Genomic DNA, 19,296 nt, shown 5'->3' on the forward strand with positions numbered 1-19,296 from the left:
TTGAGCCTGTTCCTCCACTCTTTACAGCCTGAAACCAGGGTGAAAAGTGGTGACCACAGATTCATTCTCTTTGGGTGAGATTCAGTGTGAATCAGCAATAATTAATGAATCGTAGCTGAAGAGGAAAAATGTGGTAGTTCTATGTGCAATGCAGAGTTTTCTGTTACTTTAAGAAGGGAAGCATGCACTTATTGTTGGAACAAAAATCATGTACATTGAGAATAAAGAAATAATTTCAGCTATGCAGTGACACCATGAACCACCATGAACCACCATGAACCATGACGCATGGCTGCTGATGATAATACTGAACAAATTATCTCAGGTGACAGATGATACCTGGGTGGCATCAGCAACAAAGACCTGGAGGGCGTGTGTCTGCTAGTGTGCGATTTTTGGAAAATGAGAGCCTCTGGTGATGAGGAAATCTCCAGTTATAAAGTTATAAAGGCAAATTGTTCGGACAATAAAAAAAAAAAAATAGGAGGTGCGATGTCAGAAGAGGAGGAATAAAAATTAAACGTAACAAGGGAGGGGCTCTCAAAATATATACACATATATATCCACATAGTCTGACACACTCTCTCCATCCTTCCAAAGCCATCATTGTTCACCAGCATCATCATGAGAGGTGAGACAAGTTTCAGCTCCAGTGGTGTAATATTTGGGATTAATGCAGGCAACAGAATGACTTTCAGATGAAAGGTCTGGCTTAACGGAAGTAGATCAAGTTATAAATATCCCACTTTATTAGTGATTAGTTTAAAAAATGTTAATATAACGATTTGGTATGCCTGTATTTTAGGATTTAAAATAAATAATCTTTAACTAAAAAAAAAATGAAGAAGAATTGCGCAACTTCTTTAATGGACAGTCTTTTACTGAAGTTTGTACCTTCTCTCAGAATTAGAAAAAGAGTAGTAGTTGAAAGTCAGATGACTGAGAAAAGCGAAAGCATCTAATGTAAAGCTTCTTCTTCTTCTTTTTCTGGGTTTACTGCTACATGTGTTTGCCCTTTTACCCAGTTATTGTACTGCTGTGTCTGCTGCATGGTCAGTATGCCTGGGACGAACCTCAGTATTCCTGGGATCCGCCTGACCACAGCGACACAAGAACATATGTGGATCCAGCTCTTAGTGGTGAGAGATTATTAAGGATATACGCCCATAAACAGAGGTGTTTATACACAGTCAGTGTGTCTGCACATACTTTCATCAGCATGTCTTAATGTGTGTGTGTGTGTGTGTGTTTGTGTTAGCAGTCTGTCTTTTAGACCAGGGGTCGTGTGGCTGCTGTCTGATGCAGAAACAAATGCAGAGAATGGAGTGGCATTTTAACATCACCTATGCAGAAATGATGAAGGAGATGACAAAAACAAAAATGACCCTTGACAATATGAGAGGTAAGTAACACAAACGGGGAGACCATGCAGAATGTCATCAACGTGTCTTAAAGAACAAAACTGATCCACTCATGCTCTGTGCATTTTCAGCCAGCCGCAGTGCCTTCTCCGTCGCTCTTAACAGCGACCAAACGTTGAAGTGCTTTGGCCCTTTCAGTAACGACAAGCTTATCACGTACAAACATGTCTTCATAAACCTGGGAAATGGCTACAGTGTGCAGACAGGTATCTTCACTGTTCCCCGCTCGGGCGTCTACAGCCTCTCAGTCACCATCTACGCCGACGGTTCTTCCAGTGGCACCATGGCCGCCTGTGCCACACTGCAGGTTAACGGCAAACTGGTTTCTGAGCTCCTCGAACAAAATGGCCAGGACCTCGAGGACAGTGCCACCCTTGTTGTAGCCATGAAGCTGAAAGCTGGGGACCAGGTGGCTGTCAACCTGCCACAAGGATGTGTAATCTGCGATCAGAACAGGCATTATAACACTTTCACCGGCTTCCTGCTGTATGCTGACTAAATAAGCAAATGTAGCTTTTCTGAACTTTAAACCAGCTCTTGTCCTATGCTGACAGTTTTTGAATCTGTTAGATGAAATGCAGTCATGTTTCCTCTAATCTCTATCCCGACACAATGCTGCCTTCCCTTTTTTTGTTTGTTATATTCCATCATGGTTCATTATTCTTCCTGAAATCATGTCCCATTGATTATCAGTACTACCTTAAAAAATACATTTCTTTTCATGCCACACTGTTGAAGTATTTTGTTTGTAAGAGCTGTTGATCTGATCTTATCTGAAATACTCAAATGATGTGTTGTAAATTTTGATAGAATTGTGGATTTTAAAAAATCATTGTACCTGAAACCTACCAGCAAAATAAACCAGACTTTTAAACAAACTAATTGCATTCTGAGTTACTTTGTTTCAATATCTGTTAAAAAAATTAAGATGTTATTGTTGACTTATGTTGATCAAATAAAAAGCATAACTTAAGTGTGACTACAGCAACATATCTGTCATTTAACTCTCCAGTTAAAGAATGCCACCCAACGACAACTCAAATACTGTATATTATGAATCTTTTTATTCTGCACATAATTATAGACACACACCATATCTGTAAGGAAAGCAGTGAAGTAGATTGTATACGGTCTTTTTGATCACCACAACATTATTTAATGCAACAACAAGAACCGGTTTATTTTATTTAGCTTTTTGTAAGGACAAAACATATTAATCAGCATTCCCATAAATGTGCCAGTGTTAGCCAACTGGCTAATTTTTAACTGTAGTCACTTGATGAGATGTTTTGAAACCTCTGAAGTGATCAAAACATCAGAGACAACAAAATTCAGCAGACAGCAGCAACAACATGAATTCTAAAGATGAATCAAAAGATCATATTGGATACTGTAGAAAATCTGCGATAGCACAACAGTGCAGCTATCTGAGACAAAGGATGGGAATTTGTGGATGTCTGTGGGTCAACAAAAAGCTAAGAGCAGAGAATATAAAATAAGATAAAATAAAATAAAAATACCATCATGCAGCTTGTCTGCTGACGAGATTGCACAGTCACTTCTTTTCAGAAGTTAGATGATACCTGGCCTGGAACCAACTACACAAAGCCCTGGAAGGGTGTGTTTCTGTTGTGAGCGAGAGAACCTGGTGATGAAGATATGAAGATGAACCATGCCCATTTATACAGTTAGAAAGGCAAAATGAGGTGGACAATTAAAAAAGGAGGAGCGATAATAGAAGAGGAGAAATAAAACTGCGAAGTAACAAGGGAGGAGCTCTGACAAAATTATATATCCCTGACACTTCCTTTACTGACCAGTCCATCACAGCTACCATCCCTCTGAAGCTGCCATCGTTAAGTGCCAATATGAGAGGTAAGACATTTATAGAGTCTGCAGTAGTAAAGATATATAACCATATAATAACATGAACAAAAAAAACAAAGTTCCCTATGGGTTTAGTACTGCAAGTCTTTGCTCTTTCCCTCCCAGCTATTGTATTGCTGTGTCTGCTACATGCAGCTTTTGGTCAGAATACATATTCCTGGAATGGACCTGGCCGAGAGGAAGTGAATACAGATCCCAACGCAGACAGTGGTAAGATATTACGTATTGGGTGTGTCTGCTTGTATTCTTATTTGTAAGTATATTTCTGTGTTTTTGCGCTCAGCGTGTCAGACGGATCAGGGCTCTTGTGGCTGCTGTCTCATGGTGAGAACGGTGAACAGGCTGAGGACGTACTTTGGCACGAGCCTGAACGAGTTGGAGAAGGTGTACTTACAGACAAACCAAAGTCTCAGCAAAATTGAAGGTGAGTGACACATCGATGAGTTACACAAAGCAGGACAGAGTGCAAATATTAAAAGCATTCTGAAGAAGAAAACAATCTTCCACACACACACTTTACACTTTTCTCAGTGTTAAATAAACACCAAACTACTTTTTACACTCCTAACCTGTTGTCTCCCTTTTGCATCTTCAGCCAGCCGCACTGCATTCTCCGCCTGCCTGTACAATGATGATAATTTTAAATGTTTCGGCCCCTTCGCTGTCAACAACCGCATCATCTACGAACATGTCTTCCTTAACCTGGGCAATAGCTACAATGCAAAGACTGGCATCTTCACTGTTCGTCACTCTGGTGTCTACAGCCTTGCCCTCACAGTCTACAGTGATGCTGGTGCTCCTGGTAACAAATTGGCTGCCTGTGCCGGGCTGCAGATTAACGGCCAGACTGTGGCCGGGTCCAAAGATCAAAATACGAATGACCAAGAGGACAGTTCCTCTATTGTTATGGCCATCCATCTGAAGGCCGGTGACCAAGTGTCTGTCAACCTGCCTATTGGATGTTTCCTCTGTGATGACAGCAGCCACTATAACACTTTCAGTGCCTTTCTGCTTTATACTGAATAAGTTTTTTGTACTAACTCTTGCCCTATACTAATGAGGTTAGAGTCTTCCAGATTAGCTCTTTCTATGGTGACTCATCACAGTCTGCTCTTTCCAAGGGAAGCTATGGTTTATCACAAATGGATTTAACCTGTTCAGTTTAAAAGCTTACAAACCCAAAAGCATGAGTGTCTTTATTATGTAACGGCTTATCTTTTTCTTGCTGAAATGATGTCATGTAACAGTTGAAAGAAATACACTCGACCCCCAGTCATCTGTGAAATTACAAGAAAATAAATGACATTATAGTTGATTTTGTTTTAACTGAAGAGATGTGTGATGTCAATAATTAAAGTATTAAAATATTATTCTTAGTTTTATGTCTTTTTTTATTGAGATGCTTGACCTATTTTTTGGTATAAAATTAAAATTTTAGTTCATAACATACAAAATATTTAAATAAAGGAACAGTTTTATATCAACATTTTTGGGTACTCTGTGCAATGAAAAGGAAATCCATATCACCAGCCAGCTGATAGATATATAGTAATTTTAAGTTTTGTTCACCGTAATAAAAACACTAAAAACACACAACAGAGTAGACATGTACAAGTCCTGAGTTACTCGGTTAATTCACTCGGCTACTAAAATTAAGCAAGAATCATGAATCTCCCCCCTTAATTAACTCGGATCTGTTGAGTCCTTGGCTACATTTGCTGCTAACAACCCATATGAATACAAAATTATAAATTTATAATTTATAATAAATGTATAATTGATTTTTAGAGCTTTTTTGCTGCGCAGTTCAACTGAACCAAAACAATGAGCTGAACAACACTGTACAACTCCACAGAGCTTAGAGAAAGTGCAGTGGGGTGATAATTCTCTCTCTGTGGGTTACGTGCCACCTCTTTACCTACAAGTTATGTGACCTGTTGCTAATATGAAAATAGTGAACATACCCACTTTAATGACCAAATAACTTTAACTATTCTAAAGTACTATTCACATGTACTGCAAACAAATCCACAGTACATAATGATAGACAAGCTGAACTGTGTTCTATCTATAAACAATGCTGAAAACAGCAGTGACATTTCTTGTAAGATGGAAGCTCACGATTGTAAGAAGGACACAGCAGTGTCAGCATACAACAGCCCCAATCCCCAAATACCATATTAATTCTTAGTTTACTGTTTTTCTACGGGTCTGGAGCCCTGAGAATACACTTAACATTGTTTCATCAATTTGATATGATATGACGTTTCCCTAAAGTTATACAAAGTTGATTTTAAATACACACTGCCATGTTTCAGAATTCTGCGTGTTATTTAAGAGAGCAATCTTAAATTATTTGGATATTTTTAAGACCCATTAGCAAGACATAACCACTTGCTGACTGGCATTCATCCCAGGAAAATGAACTTGCGCATTTTCACCTGCATATCAAAAATCTCAGAAAGATGACCACTCTTATTTTCACCATTATGCACTGATTCAAAGCTCTGGTTTGAAATCACATCTGACTTCAGGGAACAGCACACTTCACACGACTGCTGTGTGAGTGAGCTCAAGAACTGGTTTGTTTTGAAGAGCTGTCTGCTAAGCAGACATAAAACACCTGATACACCCTGGCCTTCATCTAGCTGATAAGACTATACGAAGAACCGGGTCGGCTGACTTGGGACTCTATACACGAAATGGTGGCCATCAATAAACCACAGACAATGCACTGTCCCCCGGAGCCAAGTCAACCTTAAAAGTATGCGTGAACACAGGAAACACCCTGTTATCTAATAGGACTAGAGGAACAACAAGGGTAGTAACAAATGACCGTGCAACTTCAGGTTACACACAACAAGTAGGATTAAATGACAGTGGAACATTTTTGTACACACAGCTGTCATTTTGCTTTGAGCGCCATAAATATGGAGAGAGTAAAACATATAAGAAAACCTCCAGTACTTTACAGAGACTCACTTGCTCTTTATTACGTAACATTGTGCAAGTCAGCAGGCTGTGTTATGTTAAAGTGAATCTTTTGTTAATCTTTTAAAGCCCTTAATTTCCAGTGTTATTTGGCACTTATCTTCACATTCCAAAGAATTATACTGGCTGCATAATGATTATGTAAGTAAGTGATTGAATATGGTTACTGATTTGAGACTGTGGTATCATATGTTATTAGACAGGTTAGTTTAATGATCAATTTTTTATTGCATGTATTAACACAACAAAGAGCAGCTCCGTGAGGCTAACATCAGTATGGTAATGTGCACACAGTGACAACATTAATATGCTAATGTTTTCTATGGTCATCGTAGTATTAGCCTGTTAGAACACACTAATTAGCACCATGGATGTGCTAAGATTTGCTCAGACTTGCTGCCAGTTCATTCCAGTGGCCAGCCACAGTATTGCACTCACAATATCACTGAGCCAGCAAGTTTTTGTAAAAACCGTAAGAGTGACGTCTGTGAAACTGTTGACAGGACACGTCCAGATGCAATTATTGCCAAGGACTTTGTAGGAAAAAAAATACTTACCAACAGTTAAGCTGACAAATGAATAAATAAGAACAAAAGACCTAATAAGACCAAAATATCTTCAGGGTGGCTCCAAGCTTCTTTGTTGGTCTGTCTGTCAGAAATAGACTTTCCCTCTTGCTGTCATTGAAAAACAAGATGAAATGGCAACACCTAGTCATTTCTGTTAATGGCTTTGTGAATTATTATTGAGTAAATACTGGCCCACAGCAGAAGATCAATTCATCCACATGAATATAGAGTCCATTTAGCCAAGCGACTATCACATTTCTGCACCCACAACAAGCAAGAATCAATGCATCTGGGTTTTTAGTGGCATCCAAAGGGAAAGTGATCATGGGAACACGCAGTATCAATTCCCACATTTCTCTCTCCCTTCTGTCTCATCATGAGAAAAGGGGACACAGTACATTGTTCTCAGATCTAGGCCTTTATCGATGGACCGATAACTCTTTCCTATCAGCTTCTTTTGTCATCTTGTCATTATATCCTCAGGGACCCGACAACATTGTACTTCATGGCAACATTTCAGAGGAGCTGGTACCCTCGAGAAACATGGCAACTGGACACCGCTGTCCTAGAAAGTGCTATTATGGCCCAACAATAAGATGCCAAAAGGTGCAACAAGTTCAGTTCTTGTTCTTTCTCACTAAGGAAAAGCATCTATCTCACAGTATTATCAGGAACGTACGGGGCTTCTTTTTGGAAGGAATTGGAGTGTCGTTTGGCTGTGAGTCCTGTGTGTGTGAGGAGGTGGAGCTTCTGTTATTTACCTCGTCAGGGGGAGGATCACCTGGAGTGCATCAATAAGATGCCAAAACCATCCTCTGTTTAAAACTGTTCCACGAACTCTCAAGAACTTAACATAGTCTTTAAGCAGAAGGAAGAGGAAACAAAAAAACAGTAAGTTTTATGCTTCTATCCTGACATATTGCTCATTAATTATGTTGTGCAACAACAACAACAACAAAAAAAACCAAACAAATGTTGTAAATGCCTTAATTAAGACTGTGTCTGTTTTTATAGCTTTCTGTATCTCTCTCAAATACTTTTAATAATTAATGTTTATAATGTCTGAGTGGTGTGGCTTTGTGACATAAAAGCAGATGGGGCAGGTTTGGTTTGCAAGATATTGAAATGCATCTCAAATTTTGAGCGTGAGCACCTCTTTGTGAGTTGTGTTTCTGGTTTCCTGATGATTGTAAGTCCAGTAGTTACTTCTCTTTCAGCTCCGTTTTGGTCCAGATGAATAGCTCAGGTTTAAGATGCAAGATCTTTCAGTATCTTTAACTTGTGCTTTGTCGTTTAATTCTGGGCAGAGAGCTAACCTTGCCCTGTTCAGCTAATTCAGAGCAGAGTTGTGAAAGCTTCCCAGTAAGTACTGAGTTGGTGATATGCAGGTCAAACATTGTCTAGACATAATAGTTAAGAGCTTGCTAATTTTGTAGACATCTAGCTTAGATAAATCATTGTTCAATTAGTATTTAAGCAAATAAAACATTATTTAAACATGAAGACTTTTCTCACTATTACAAATTAAAGTCAATGTAATATTGCTGAACCAGATGTCATATGGCTTACATATCACTGGTGTTTCATGACAACAACCTGCCCTCCGTTATTTGCACACTGGGCAGTTAATGAGAGTAGTAAGACTCAATCATGCAGTGTATTTGTGGTCAGAAAACCAAAGAGTCAATATAAACATTTGGAAAAAAAAAAAATGCACTTTAAACAGAATTAATTCTGAATCTGCATCAACAAAATTTTGCTTCAGTCTACTGGAAAGAAAACATTAAATGTGACCCTGAGTGGTCCAACAAGTGATATCAGAGATGCATAATTACTGATTTGAGTTCAAATTTGTAAGAGATTCAAATGTAACTGCTTTACGATGGACTCAGCCCATGACTGATCAAATGCTGGCTTTGTTTCCAGATGACTGTATTACCAGTTTTGTTCCTGCTGGGGTCGCTGTTTCTCTGTGGTCATGTGGAGGCCCAGTCCAGCACCACCAGGATGCTGAAAGAGGCTGCACGTAATTCTCACGGATTGCCACATTTTATCCATTTCAACCAGCATTCATACATACACATTTCATATTTATTAACTATCCAGTTTTTGTCTTTTGTTATTGCTTTTCAACCCATAAATGTGACTTTTATACTTGGATACTTGCTTGGATAAAGTTGACAGATCAAACATGTTCATTTGCATCACATCCCTCTTCAAGCTGGCACAGTTACATACCTCTGCCCTCCACAATGAACTTGTCTCTCACATTGTCTTCCATTCCCCCTCTTCTCCTTTTCCTTTCTCACCATTCCCCCATCCAATTCCAGTCCAATGGGAGGGAACTCTGACCTGTGAGAAGTGGGACTGCAACTGTACTTTCAATTATCAGCGTGGCTGCTGTTGTGCGGCCAATGATATGTACCAAGTAGAAGAGGATACCTTCATGAGGATTAAAAATTTGTGGCACTCCATCAGCACACTGAATAGCAGAGTACAGGGACTCACAGGTAGACAAAGTGATGGATAGTAGTTTTGCTCTGATATTTGAGGCAATTTGCACATAAGACTTAAGTTTTGAAAACATTTGGAGGACACTGAGTTTTGTTATACTGTAGAATAAAACTCTTTTTCTTGCTCTCAGCTGGCGTCAAGGTTGCCTTCAAAGCCACCATTGACCCAAATATCGCCATCGCTATCCCTGGATCTACCGAACGTTGCTTTGGTCCTTTTAATACTAATGTGCCAATCCCCTACAGTTCCATCACCCTTAACCAGGGCGGGGGATATAACCCATCCTTAGGTAGGAAACACACACACACACTCTCATATAGAAGACTTAAGAATTGACCCACCATTTTAAGTTAAAGCCTTGTGTTGGACATACACCACTGCAATTCCAATAACACCTCGCCTCCCTCTCCAGGTGTCTTCACTGCCCCTCAGGCTGGTGTTTATTCCTTTTCCTGCACGGTCTACTCATATGTGGAAAGGAATGAGCGCATGTACCATAAAGTAAAAAAAAAAAAAACACATGCAAACAAATATATGATTTCAGAATACATTTCACTGCTTTATCTGCATAGCAATAGTAAACCTTTTTTCTCCTAACTTTAGAAGAAGTAGAAGAACTTTATTAATCTCTCCTGGAGGAATTAAATTTGTGCTTTATTGTATCTATAGGTTCAGCTGATGAAGAATGGGAAGCTGGCAGTCAGTGTGTGGGAGAACAATCGAGAAGATGGTGAAGACAGTGCCACTCAGGTAAGATTACTTAACAGGAGTAAAGTAACATAAAATAGTAAAATGGTCACTACAAAAAAAGTTTAATAATTCAATATCAAACTGGAAATCAAACAGAAAAATTGGGGGAAAAAAGACTTTTTCTTGTGACTTTGACATAATGTACTGTTTATGTTTTCAGGTTGTGATACTAGAGATGAAGAGAGGCGACCAGGTCTACATGGAGCTGATGTCTGGGAGGAAGCTCTGTAACCACTTGCAGTACAATATCTTTACTGGTTACATAGTTTACCCCAACATTGATGAGTAACACACCAACTGAAGGTCAGGGCTACTTAAAACTATCTGATTCCAGGACCTTGAAAGAGTCCATCACTCACCAGAGATTCTAATTCATGAAAATAAACTAGTGTTCTTTGCCACATGTTGACCCACAGTTGTGACCTATCATGGGACAAGCCCCATAGCTTAAGAACCCCAGTGGTAGAGATAAACAATCTTACATGTCTTACACACATAGACTGATACATGTGTATGCAGGCATTTAGGATATTTGCACAGAATATATATGTATATTTACACATGCAAAGAAAGACTCTCTTATGTGTTTGCAAGGCCTGAAAATGTTTGGAAAGATTTGCATCAATAAAAAATATGAACAATGTGAATAAACTTCCATAATTACAACAACTCTGTCTGTGTACATGAAATTGCTTTGATTAGCACTTAACAGTTTTTTATTTGCAAATTTGGTAGGTAGCAGTCAGAGGCTTTGATATGATTTGGGGATGATAACAGTAAGTCATAACACTGCCGCATTTGGCCTATGACAGTATTGTATAATACCTTAAACAAGTGCCTTTCATGGAAGCTCTAGAACCACAGCCAAAATAAATTCCTTCAACTGAATAAACACATGACGTAAGAGCAGCTTACGCACATGCTAAACAACTTTTAGCACATACTCGCAAGCAAGCACACACACACACACACACACACACAGTCATGGCAGTAGGAAGCATCTATGACATAGCGAGAAGTCGGGGTTAACAACATGTTTTAAACAAAAGGGACAATGTGTTACTTAGTGAGCTTTAGAGGTGTGGGTTGGTGACTCTTGTTTTCTTTGGACAGAGTCAGGCTGTTTCTCCCTAGTAGTTTTCAGTATTTATGCTAAGCTAACCACCTGCCTGATGTAATCTGACAATAACGGACTGATGTACTTTAGAGTATACATCTCCAATAGAACCAATAAGACACATGAGAATGGGGACAACAACATCAGTTCTGTTGACAATCCTAGAAAGATAATATTACAGAAGCAACACTGGAAAGACAGATGAGACAACATGGACTGTAAAAAAACAAAACATCTGTGACACTGGCAAGGTTTTGCTCTTAGCAAAGGAGTTATTGTGTGATTATGATGCAAATATGCATCAGCAAAATGTGGGAAGTAATTACAAGCCTGAACTCTCTGGATCTGCAAAGCTATTTTTAAGAGATAGACCAGTTAAATTCAGCCTAAGCGTTGAACTCTGTTATGTTATTGCCAACCAGTCATTGAGAATCTGGTTTGTTACTGCTTTGAGTTTCCCATCTGGTGTGTGATTTAACTTCAGACTTTCCACTGAGGCCAACTGCAGTTATAAGCGTGTATTCAATACTTATATTCAAACAGGACTGCCGTGCCAACAAGTGTCTGTAATGGAATGGAAGTGATGGAAATGAGTGGCGGTGGCAGTGTATACATGAACACATAAACACACACACTCACATATACACACTGGGTGCAGCTACTGAAGAGGACCCTGGACTTACATGGAGTTCTCTGTGTGAATGATGATTCTATCACTCCTCCTTACTCCCTTGCATTTTCCTCTCCTCTCCTTCATCATCTCCTTTCCTCCTAGTTCCTCTCCTCTTCTCATACAAACTTTTCTCTCCTTTTGTCCCCTTTAGCTTCCTTCCCTCCTTGCAAATAGAGAGTCATTTTTAACATTCCTCTGTCCTTACAATAGGATAGGACCAACACCTTAATTCTGTTTCCACACCCAGGGTCTCTTCCTGTATTTACTTTAAGTCCCAACTCTCCAATCTCTGCATCTTTACTCCTCCCTCTCCCTGTTTGAATCAGATCCAATTCCTCTCGCCATCTTGCTGCCACTTAGAACGAGGAGGGATGTGGTGAAAGTATTTGGAGAATTCCTGCTGACCAAACCAACGCTGCCTGGCTGCTTTCTCTCCTCTAGATGGAACAAGCTCTACCCAAATAAGGCTGGACTTTTTAACTAGACTGGAGGGGAAGAGACGCACAGACAGGGAGAGGGAGCTGCTGAAAGGCCTTTGCCCTTTTAAGGATGAAGTTTCCTTTTATCCTTCCCCTCTCTCCCTCCTATTTCTCCCTCATGCTCACTCCATCCTCCTCCCTCCCTCCATCCCTCCCTCTCTCTATCTCTAGTAGACTAGTGAAGTCATCTTGCCTCATCTGCTCCTTTTAAGCCGGCATTTTTGAGAGGGAGGTTCCTGCGACGCATATACAAACACTCAGCCAAACACTCACACCACACGCTGCACTAGTAGCCAGCAGAGAACTGAACTATTCCTTCACACAGTGAGTATACTTTCCTCTAATTCCTTTGTATATGATAAAGTTCCCAAACTGGATTTGGGACAGTTGCTCCCAACAAAGATGGTTGGCAGATGGTTTGTCAAGATGCTATCACTTTATAGATCAGAAAATCATTAAGTTTGAGGCCTTCCTAACTTCTTATTAAGAGTGTGTCCTTCATCTCCTGTGTTTGAAAAATGGGTGACAATAACGGAAGTTGTAGTCATATAAAACCAGAGCAAGTTCATCATTCAGTGTTGCAAGAAAAGGTCTGTATGTAAATATATACTCTTTAAAATGTATTATTAACTTGTTCTGTGTAATAATAACCTGTTATAGTTTTGATATTGACACTGGTTGAAAGCAAGTCATCTGCTTTTTATTGCAATAACCTGGTGGTGACGGAAGATATCGTTATTGTAAATAGACTCAGTGTTTATCCTTAATATGATTCAGATGTTTTTGAGGGGTTATGTGTTTTCCATGGCAGCCAGGAGAGAAGAAGCAGAGAGGTGAGCCAGACAGTGTTGCATATCTCTGTCAGTATACAAACTGTACTTTTATTTGCACAAGCAAATGATTCACTACCATACATGGGTTTTACACGAGAAGGCATGAAATGCAGCTACATTTCCTAATGAGGACAAATGGACAGAGACATACAAATGTTTAAACTCCTTTTATTAGAGAAAATTTATGCAATATCTAAAAGGTTGCTGGGATGTTTGGACTGAAGATCACAAGCCAATCACTAAAGATGGCGGCACATTCAGTGATTCCAGTAAAACCAGGCCAGCAGTAACAGAAAGGAAGTACCAGTGGGAGCAGATAAGACTATCTCCACTGCCAATGCTGTGGTAGCACATAAACACAACAGAACACAGCAGTATGCCCAGGAACTAGCCACGTCCGATGAATCAGACAGCATTATTCAGAAATACATCAGTTCAGACACACGGCAGCAATAAAGTTTGTCAGAATAATCAGAACCATGAAAGGCCTTGGCAGCGGATTCAGAAAATGCTTTCAGGGCTCATAAAAACAAGGCAGCCTGAGCAAAGCAGCAGATTTCTTTACAGTTGGCAGAAGTCAGAGACATGTAACAAAAGAACTCTGACTCTGAGGATGTAGTTAACAGCACATCAGCTAGCAAGAAGGGCGTCCTTCAACCTCGCCCTCCAAAAAGCTTATACTGAAGGATGAAACTGTTACAGCAACTGCTAACTGAACATGTCTGCCAGCAGTTTCATTATATGGTGGTTAAATGGTTAACTGAAGAGAAGGCCACAGCCCTCACACTGGTTTCCTGTTCTGGCATTAGGCAGATTTACCATGGTAATAGAGAAACAGAGTAGGAAAAACACAACGGGGAGACATGGATGGAAGGAAAGATGGAGGTGATGAAGTCATGTTTGTGGGATACAGCACTTTGGGACTTCTGAAAGGAGGCATTTAGGCTTTCTTTAACTTGAAATCTGTGGTTTTATCCTGTTTCAGATTTTTTGTTTTAGTCTCCATAATTTCCCTTCTGTATTGTAATCTTTTCTCTTTATTTATTATTTACATCCAAGGTCACTATTTTTATTATCACTCACTCATTTTATTTTTATTGAACCTCATTCCTTTTCTCTTTTCATGATTCCATCATAATTATTACAGTTACAGAAACAGATTTCATGCATTAATGATTCAGTTGTAGAAGTTAACTATTGATGCAGCAGAAGTAGCAGAAGTGGCTTTTATAGTGATGGTATAAAAAACTGCAGAATTCATAGTATCCCTTGTTTACAGTATATATCTTATGCTGTGGGGTTTTATAGAGTTTGTATCACAGTATTTTAATATTATGCGTCAAGTCAACACTCACTTACATTTTTAAGGAGAAGCAGCCAGACGGCACAGAAGCTTGTTTGGCAGATAGTCCTGAGTTATTGAACCTGGGCTGGTTCCCAAGGATAACAACATGTCCCTAGACATGAATAAATACTAGAAATAGTGATCAGACCCTAAAGGACTTATTTGACCTCAGAAAATATTATGTGATCTTGTATGGTTGTCATGCAATGCAGACATGCAGAGTGGAACAAGAACAGAGCATATGGCAGAAACTGTACTTCTCTTCTCTTCTCTTCTCTTCTCTTCTCTTCTCTTCTCTTCTCTTCTCTTCTCTTCTCTTCTCTTCTCTTCTCTTCTCTTCTCTTCTCTTCTCTTCTCTCATATGAAGGCATTGAGTGCACAATGTGGTCAACACGACTTCCATTTCTTTCCCAACCAAGAGTATAACGTGCGTGATTTGCAGTTGTGGTCCTGAAGTAGTTTATGAGGCTAAGAACTCGAGGCCAATGTAAAAAAAATAACAAGCTGACAGCATACCAGACAAACATCCATCCATTTTCTATATCGTTTATCCGTCAGGGTCGCGGGGGAGCTGGAGCCTATCCCAGCTGACTACAGGCGAAAGGCAGGGTACACCCTGGACTGGTCGCCAGTCAATCGCAGGGCTGACACACAAAGACAGACAACCACTCACGCACACACTCACACCTGAGGGTCAATATAGAGCAGCCAATTAACCTAATGTGCATGTTTTTGGTATTGTGGGAGGAAGCCGGAGTACAGGGAGAACATGCACTCCGCATATAAAGGCCCAGACCGGGATTCGAACCTGGAACCCTTTTGCTATGAGGCGACAGTGCTAACCACCGTGCACCACTGTGCACCACTGTGATGCCCCCAGACAAACATTACTCTGTAATAATGATTACATAATGACGCATATCAGTAAGAATAACAAGGGGTACCAGTGAGTGAGTGAACGTGTGTGTATGTGCCAGAAAGAGAGAAAAAAAGACAGACGAAGCTAAAATAAAGTATCTGAACTTGTGGTTGTAAGTGAGCGTGTTGCCCCATATGTCTGTTTGGTTTCTTGAGGTCTGGAGAAGCACCACAGGGAATGAAAAGAATATTAAACTGGGTTGGTGGTGACACTCTGCAAACATTCTGGGCCGGAATTTATTAGCATCATTGGCACACAGTCTGCTGGATGCATAGGCAACTTCAGGTTTTCTTTTCTAATGAAATCTTTGTATGAAAGAAAAAAAGAATGTAAAATGGAAAAGAAGGAAGGACGCAGTGGAGAAAAGACAGGAAGAAATAAGGAAAAGTACTACTTATATTTTATCTCTGTCTGTGTGTCGTCCTGTTGGTTGCAGCTTGTATCTCGATGATATGATGAGACAGTGTTACTTGAAACATATAAATGAATATGTCAGTCCAGTCTGTCACTTCATGGGATGCAGCCAATTGGAAAAATCTAGTGACGCATGGAAAAAGACTCCCTACACTCAACAATACACAAAAGGATTGTGTATTGTTCATAAACAATAGTTTACTGATGCCCTTGGTGACAACTTTCCCCATGCTGTGCCAAAGAGTCTCCTCCAGTCAACTGCTGCATCTGACCTTTAACATTTGAACTTTGAACCTCCCCAGGAACAGGAAGTTGAAGTGACCTGACAACAAGATGGCAACAAAGGTTGGATGGTGCAGACAGCACTTTGACATGGGTTTTGCACTTGGCTGTTGGCCCAAAGGCAATTCAAAAGCATAAGGCAAAAAAGTGCTGGCAATGATACATGTGTTGACAGAGACCAGGAGGGAGAGAGAGAGAGAGAGAGAGAGAGAGAGAGAGTGAGAGAGAGAGAGAGAGAGAGAGAGAGAGTGAGCGTGTGTGTGTGTATATAAAAGGATAAAATATGCAAAAATCAGTTGGCTGATATAGAGCTCCCACTGTACACCACTTTGCCTCGAACACAGGTCCTGACCGGCCTAAATGGTGTACATTAGGAGACAACACTGTTAATGCCGCTGTTCTGGGAGACTTATTTAAACTGTGTGCTGAGAATTTTACGCTTATTCACACGCTTTTGACCTGCATGTTTTCAGTGTTTGCATTGGTATAGTATCTGTATGTGTGTAAATATGCCGGCCTTCCAGATTTTTCGCACACCTATGCATGTGCATACGGGCTATATTCAAATACTATTGTAATGTGATGCGGGTGTTAGCTATCGTTTGTAGCTCATAAGAGCAAGCATTTTGGACCAAAAGGTAGTAATACTGGAACACTGCACAAGAAAACAGTAAGTTTATAAAAATCCGTATGTTGTCATGAATATACACGCTGGTGTAGATTGTTAAGGTGGGAGGAAGGTGAAAATTAATTTCCTGATCATCTCATATACTCAGATTTCATGCTTTCTCCTTTCAACATTTTATGTAAATTTTGTGTACTGTACTTGTACTTGTCCCACACTGCCTTGCCCATCCGTGTCCAATGTCCAATGTCTTCTCTATCCACCTCTCCTGCTCATTCTTTTTCCTTTTCCTCCATTTCACACTGACCTCTCAGGGAGTCAGCATGGCTAACAAAGGTCCATCCTATGGCATGAGCCGGCAGGTTCAGGATAAGATCGACAGCAAGTATGACCCTGAGCTTGAGCAGATCCTGGTGGAGTGGATCACCCGTCAGTGTGGCTCTGGTGTGGGAAGACCAGAGGCAGGCAAAATGGGATTCCAGACTTGGCTGAAAGATGGATGTGTGAGTGCAGTTTGCTTGTTTTTTTCTCTCAATATTATGATGCCTTGTGTTTAATATTTTTTTTTTCCATTTTTCCATTTCTTTCCATTTTTCCCCTTATATATCTTCTCCTCTGCCCTCTGTCACTCCATGTCATCTCCCCAGGTTCTGAGTGAACTGATTAATAGTCTGTTCGCTGGAGAGAAACCTGTAAAGAAGATCCAGACCTCAACCATGGCCTTCAAACAGATGGAGCAGATCTCCCAATTCCTCAATGCTGCCGAGAAATATGGTGTCACCAAGACTGATATGTTCCAGACTGTGGACCTTTGGGAAGGTCAGAGGGCTTTTATGGTCTTCATTCCCTGAAGACTGCTAGAAGACAAGACTTAGCTTACTTTGGGCCTAAGTTTGGACATTATGATGCACAGTGTGTGGAAACATAAACCGATCTTAGGGTGAATAATGCAAGCTGTGTGTGTGTGTGTGTGGACAGGTAAGGACCTGGCGGCAGTGCAGAGGACCCTGTCAGCTCTGGGTAGCTTGGCCATCACTAAGAATGAAGGGACATACAATGGGGATCCGAACTGGTTCTTCAAGTGAGTCCAATATGTGAAATGGAAACTGCTTTATTTCGTTGACTCCACTTACAAGTGGGAGTAATAATAGAACACTGGAATTTAGCCTTACTAATTTTGTGACATTTTCAATCTTGTCTTTTAGGAAAGCACAGGAGAACAAGCGGGATTTCAGCGATGAACAGATGAAGGCAGGAAAAAACGTGATTGGCCTACAGATGGGTTCTAATAAAGGAGCCAGTCAGGAGGGCATGAGCTATGGAAGACCCCGACAGATCCTGTAAAATCACTGTGCCACGCATACCCTTACACCATCTTAGAGCCTGTAAGCTTTCAACCGGTCCACTACAATTGCTCTTTCATCATTAAACCTTTCTGCTTTAGAATAGCCCCCAACTTCCTTGGTCCCTGAATCCCTTATGTAGATGCCTGCAGTGGTGACTATCGCAGAGCTCACCACGCTTAGTCCTCCCCTCTGCAGTTAGAACCAGCTCATGTTTGTAGTCTTAAGTGGAAAGAGAAACCTTAAAAATGACCAATACATTGACTTGGAGGTAAAAACACCAAAATAACCACATCCCAAATTCAAGCTGTTTCCTGTTTCTTCAGTGTACAGTGTTTAAGAAACGGCACGTATTACAGACAACTGACCAGTTTCATTTGGCTAGTTTTCATCTAGGCTCCCATGATTCTACACTTGCTGTGTCAGTGCCAATATTTTTGTACATTGTCTTATTAAATAATGAGTTTAAAATACATGTTTGAAGTGACTTCGTGATTGTGGGAAGTTTGAGAACTGGGAAGACTATCACCATATGCAAGATCATTCCTTAACCATCTATATTTCAAAGGATGATTAATTAATCTGGACACTTTCTGCATCCTGTCAGTTCAGCCTTAAGCCAGTTTGGAGATTTTAGGGGATCTGAAAGGTTACACATATATATGTTGCTTTGTGTTCTAATGAGATAACCAATAACTAGCCTTAATACGGTTGTGTGGTTTTTAATTAATAGTAATTGTTTCTATTTTTTAGTGATAGCAGTATTTAAACTTTATTGCCATGTTTTTATGTTTATGACCAAATACCTGAAAATCCAGACACTCTCATCAAGTGAGTTAGCATGCTAACAGACTAAATCAAGTGAACATCACCACGGTGGCATCATCATGCTCAAATCAGTATGTTAGCATTGGCATTAGGATAGTCATTAGTTGGCATTACGTTAGCAGGCTGAGGACAGCATTTAAATCAAAGCACTGCTGTGCACACAGCACCTCTAGCCAATATTTTTGCAACACTACACATACAGGAACACAACCATAATTATGTAATAATACCATAATAGAATGAGTATGACTGACTCTTCCAGTGTGTGATTTTGTTGTAACTGTGCTTCAAAAACTGTATTAACAA

General features: G+C 40.1%; 4 protein-coding genes across 5 annotated transcripts; all 4 read left to right on the forward strand.

The window, feature by feature from the left end:
* Positions 1-624: 624 nt before the first annotated feature.
* Positions 625-2,350, forward strand: LOC124059129 (complement C1q-like protein 4). The gene is made up of 4 exons (XM_046388909.1): positions 625-631; positions 1,026-1,139; positions 1,262-1,402; positions 1,493-2,350. The coding sequence occupies exons 1-4, from the start codon at positions 625-627 to the stop codon at positions 1,918-1,920; spliced, it is 690 nt and encodes a 229-aa protein (XP_046244865.1). The 3' UTR covers positions 1,921-2,350.
* Positions 2,351-3,073: 723 nt separating this feature from the next.
* LOC124059335 lies at positions 3,074-4,658 on the forward strand. The gene is made up of 4 exons (XM_046389240.1): positions 3,074-3,296; positions 3,414-3,518; positions 3,592-3,732; positions 3,904-4,658. The coding sequence occupies exons 1-4, from the start codon at positions 3,290-3,292 to the stop codon at positions 4,332-4,334; spliced, it is 684 nt and encodes a 227-aa protein (XP_046245196.1). The 5' UTR covers positions 3,074-3,289; the 3' UTR covers positions 4,335-4,658.
* A 4,136-nt stretch (positions 4,659-8,794) lies between these two features.
* On the forward strand, positions 8,795-10,795 carry cbln18 (cerebellin 18). Its single transcript, XM_046388910.1, has 6 exons — positions 8,795-8,894; positions 9,199-9,378; positions 9,513-9,671; positions 9,795-9,883; positions 10,052-10,132; positions 10,293-10,795. Exons 1-6 carry the CDS (start codon positions 8,795-8,797, stop codon positions 10,419-10,421), a joined length of 738 nt encoding a protein of 245 aa, XP_046244866.1. The 3' UTR covers positions 10,422-10,795.
* Positions 10,796-12,540: 1,745 nt separating this feature from the next.
* Positions 12,541-18,635, forward strand: tagln (transgelin). 2 transcript variants are annotated; one of them, XM_046388548.1, is made up of 6 exons: positions 12,541-12,725; positions 16,215-16,257; positions 17,134-17,322; positions 17,467-17,638; positions 17,798-17,900; positions 18,025-18,635. In XM_046388548.1, the coding sequence occupies exons 2-6, from the start codon at positions 16,246-16,248 to the stop codon at positions 18,161-18,163; spliced, it is 615 nt and encodes a 204-aa protein (XP_046244504.1). In that variant the 5' UTR covers positions 12,541-12,725; positions 16,215-16,245; the 3' UTR covers positions 18,164-18,635. The 2 variants fall into 2 exon arrangements, with proteins under 2 accessions (XP_046244504.1, XP_046244505.1); XM_046388549.1 differs by lacking the exon at positions 16,215-16,257 and having other exon boundaries at positions 12,546-12,725.
* Positions 18,636-19,296: the final 661 nt, after the last annotated feature.

The sequence above is a fragment of the Scatophagus argus genome, chromosome 5 (assembly GCF_020382885.2).
Source record: "Scatophagus argus isolate fScaArg1 chromosome 5, fScaArg1.pri, whole genome shotgun sequence".
NCBI lineage: Eukaryota > Metazoa > Chordata > Actinopteri > Scatophagidae > Scatophagus > Scatophagus argus.

Bases quoted from the DNA above. Each gene is read 5' to 3' on its own strand.
- LOC124059129 (XM_046388909.1), top strand. The intron at 1,140-1,261 runs GTGAGAGATTAT...TTGTGTTAGCAG, and splicing joins TGTGGATCCAGCTCTTAGTG to TCTGTCTTTTAGACCAGGGG. The intron at 1,403-1,492 runs GTAAGTAACACA...GTGCATTTTCAG, and splicing joins GACCCTTGACAATATGAGAG to CCAGCCGCAGTGCCTTCTCC.
- LOC124059335 (XM_046389240.1), top strand. The intron at 3,519-3,591 runs GTAAGATATTAC...TTTTGCGCTCAG, and splicing joins AGATCCCAACGCAGACAGTG to CGTGTCAGACGGATCAGGGC. The intron at 3,733-3,903 runs GTGAGTGACACA...TTGCATCTTCAG, and splicing joins AAGTCTCAGCAAAATTGAAG to CCAGCCGCACTGCATTCTCC.
- cbln18 (XM_046388910.1), top strand. From the start codon at position 8,795: ATGACTGTATTACCAGTTTTGTTCCTGCTGGGGTCGCTGTTTCTCTGT. The intron at 9,884-10,051 runs GTAAAAAAAAAA...TTGTATCTATAG, and splicing joins ATGAGCGCATGTACCATAAA to GTTCAGCTGATGAAGAATGG. The intron at 10,133-10,292 runs GTAAGATTACTT...TTATGTTTTCAG, and splicing joins GTGAAGACAGTGCCACTCAG to GTTGTGATACTAGAGATGAA.
- tagln (XM_046388548.1), top strand. The intron at 17,323-17,466 runs GTGAGTGCAGTT...TCATCTCCCCAG, and splicing joins CTTGGCTGAAAGATGGATGT to GTTCTGAGTGAACTGATTAA. The intron at 17,639-17,797 runs GTCAGAGGGCTT...GTGTGTGGACAG, and splicing joins GACTGTGGACCTTTGGGAAG to GTAAGGACCTGGCGGCAGTG.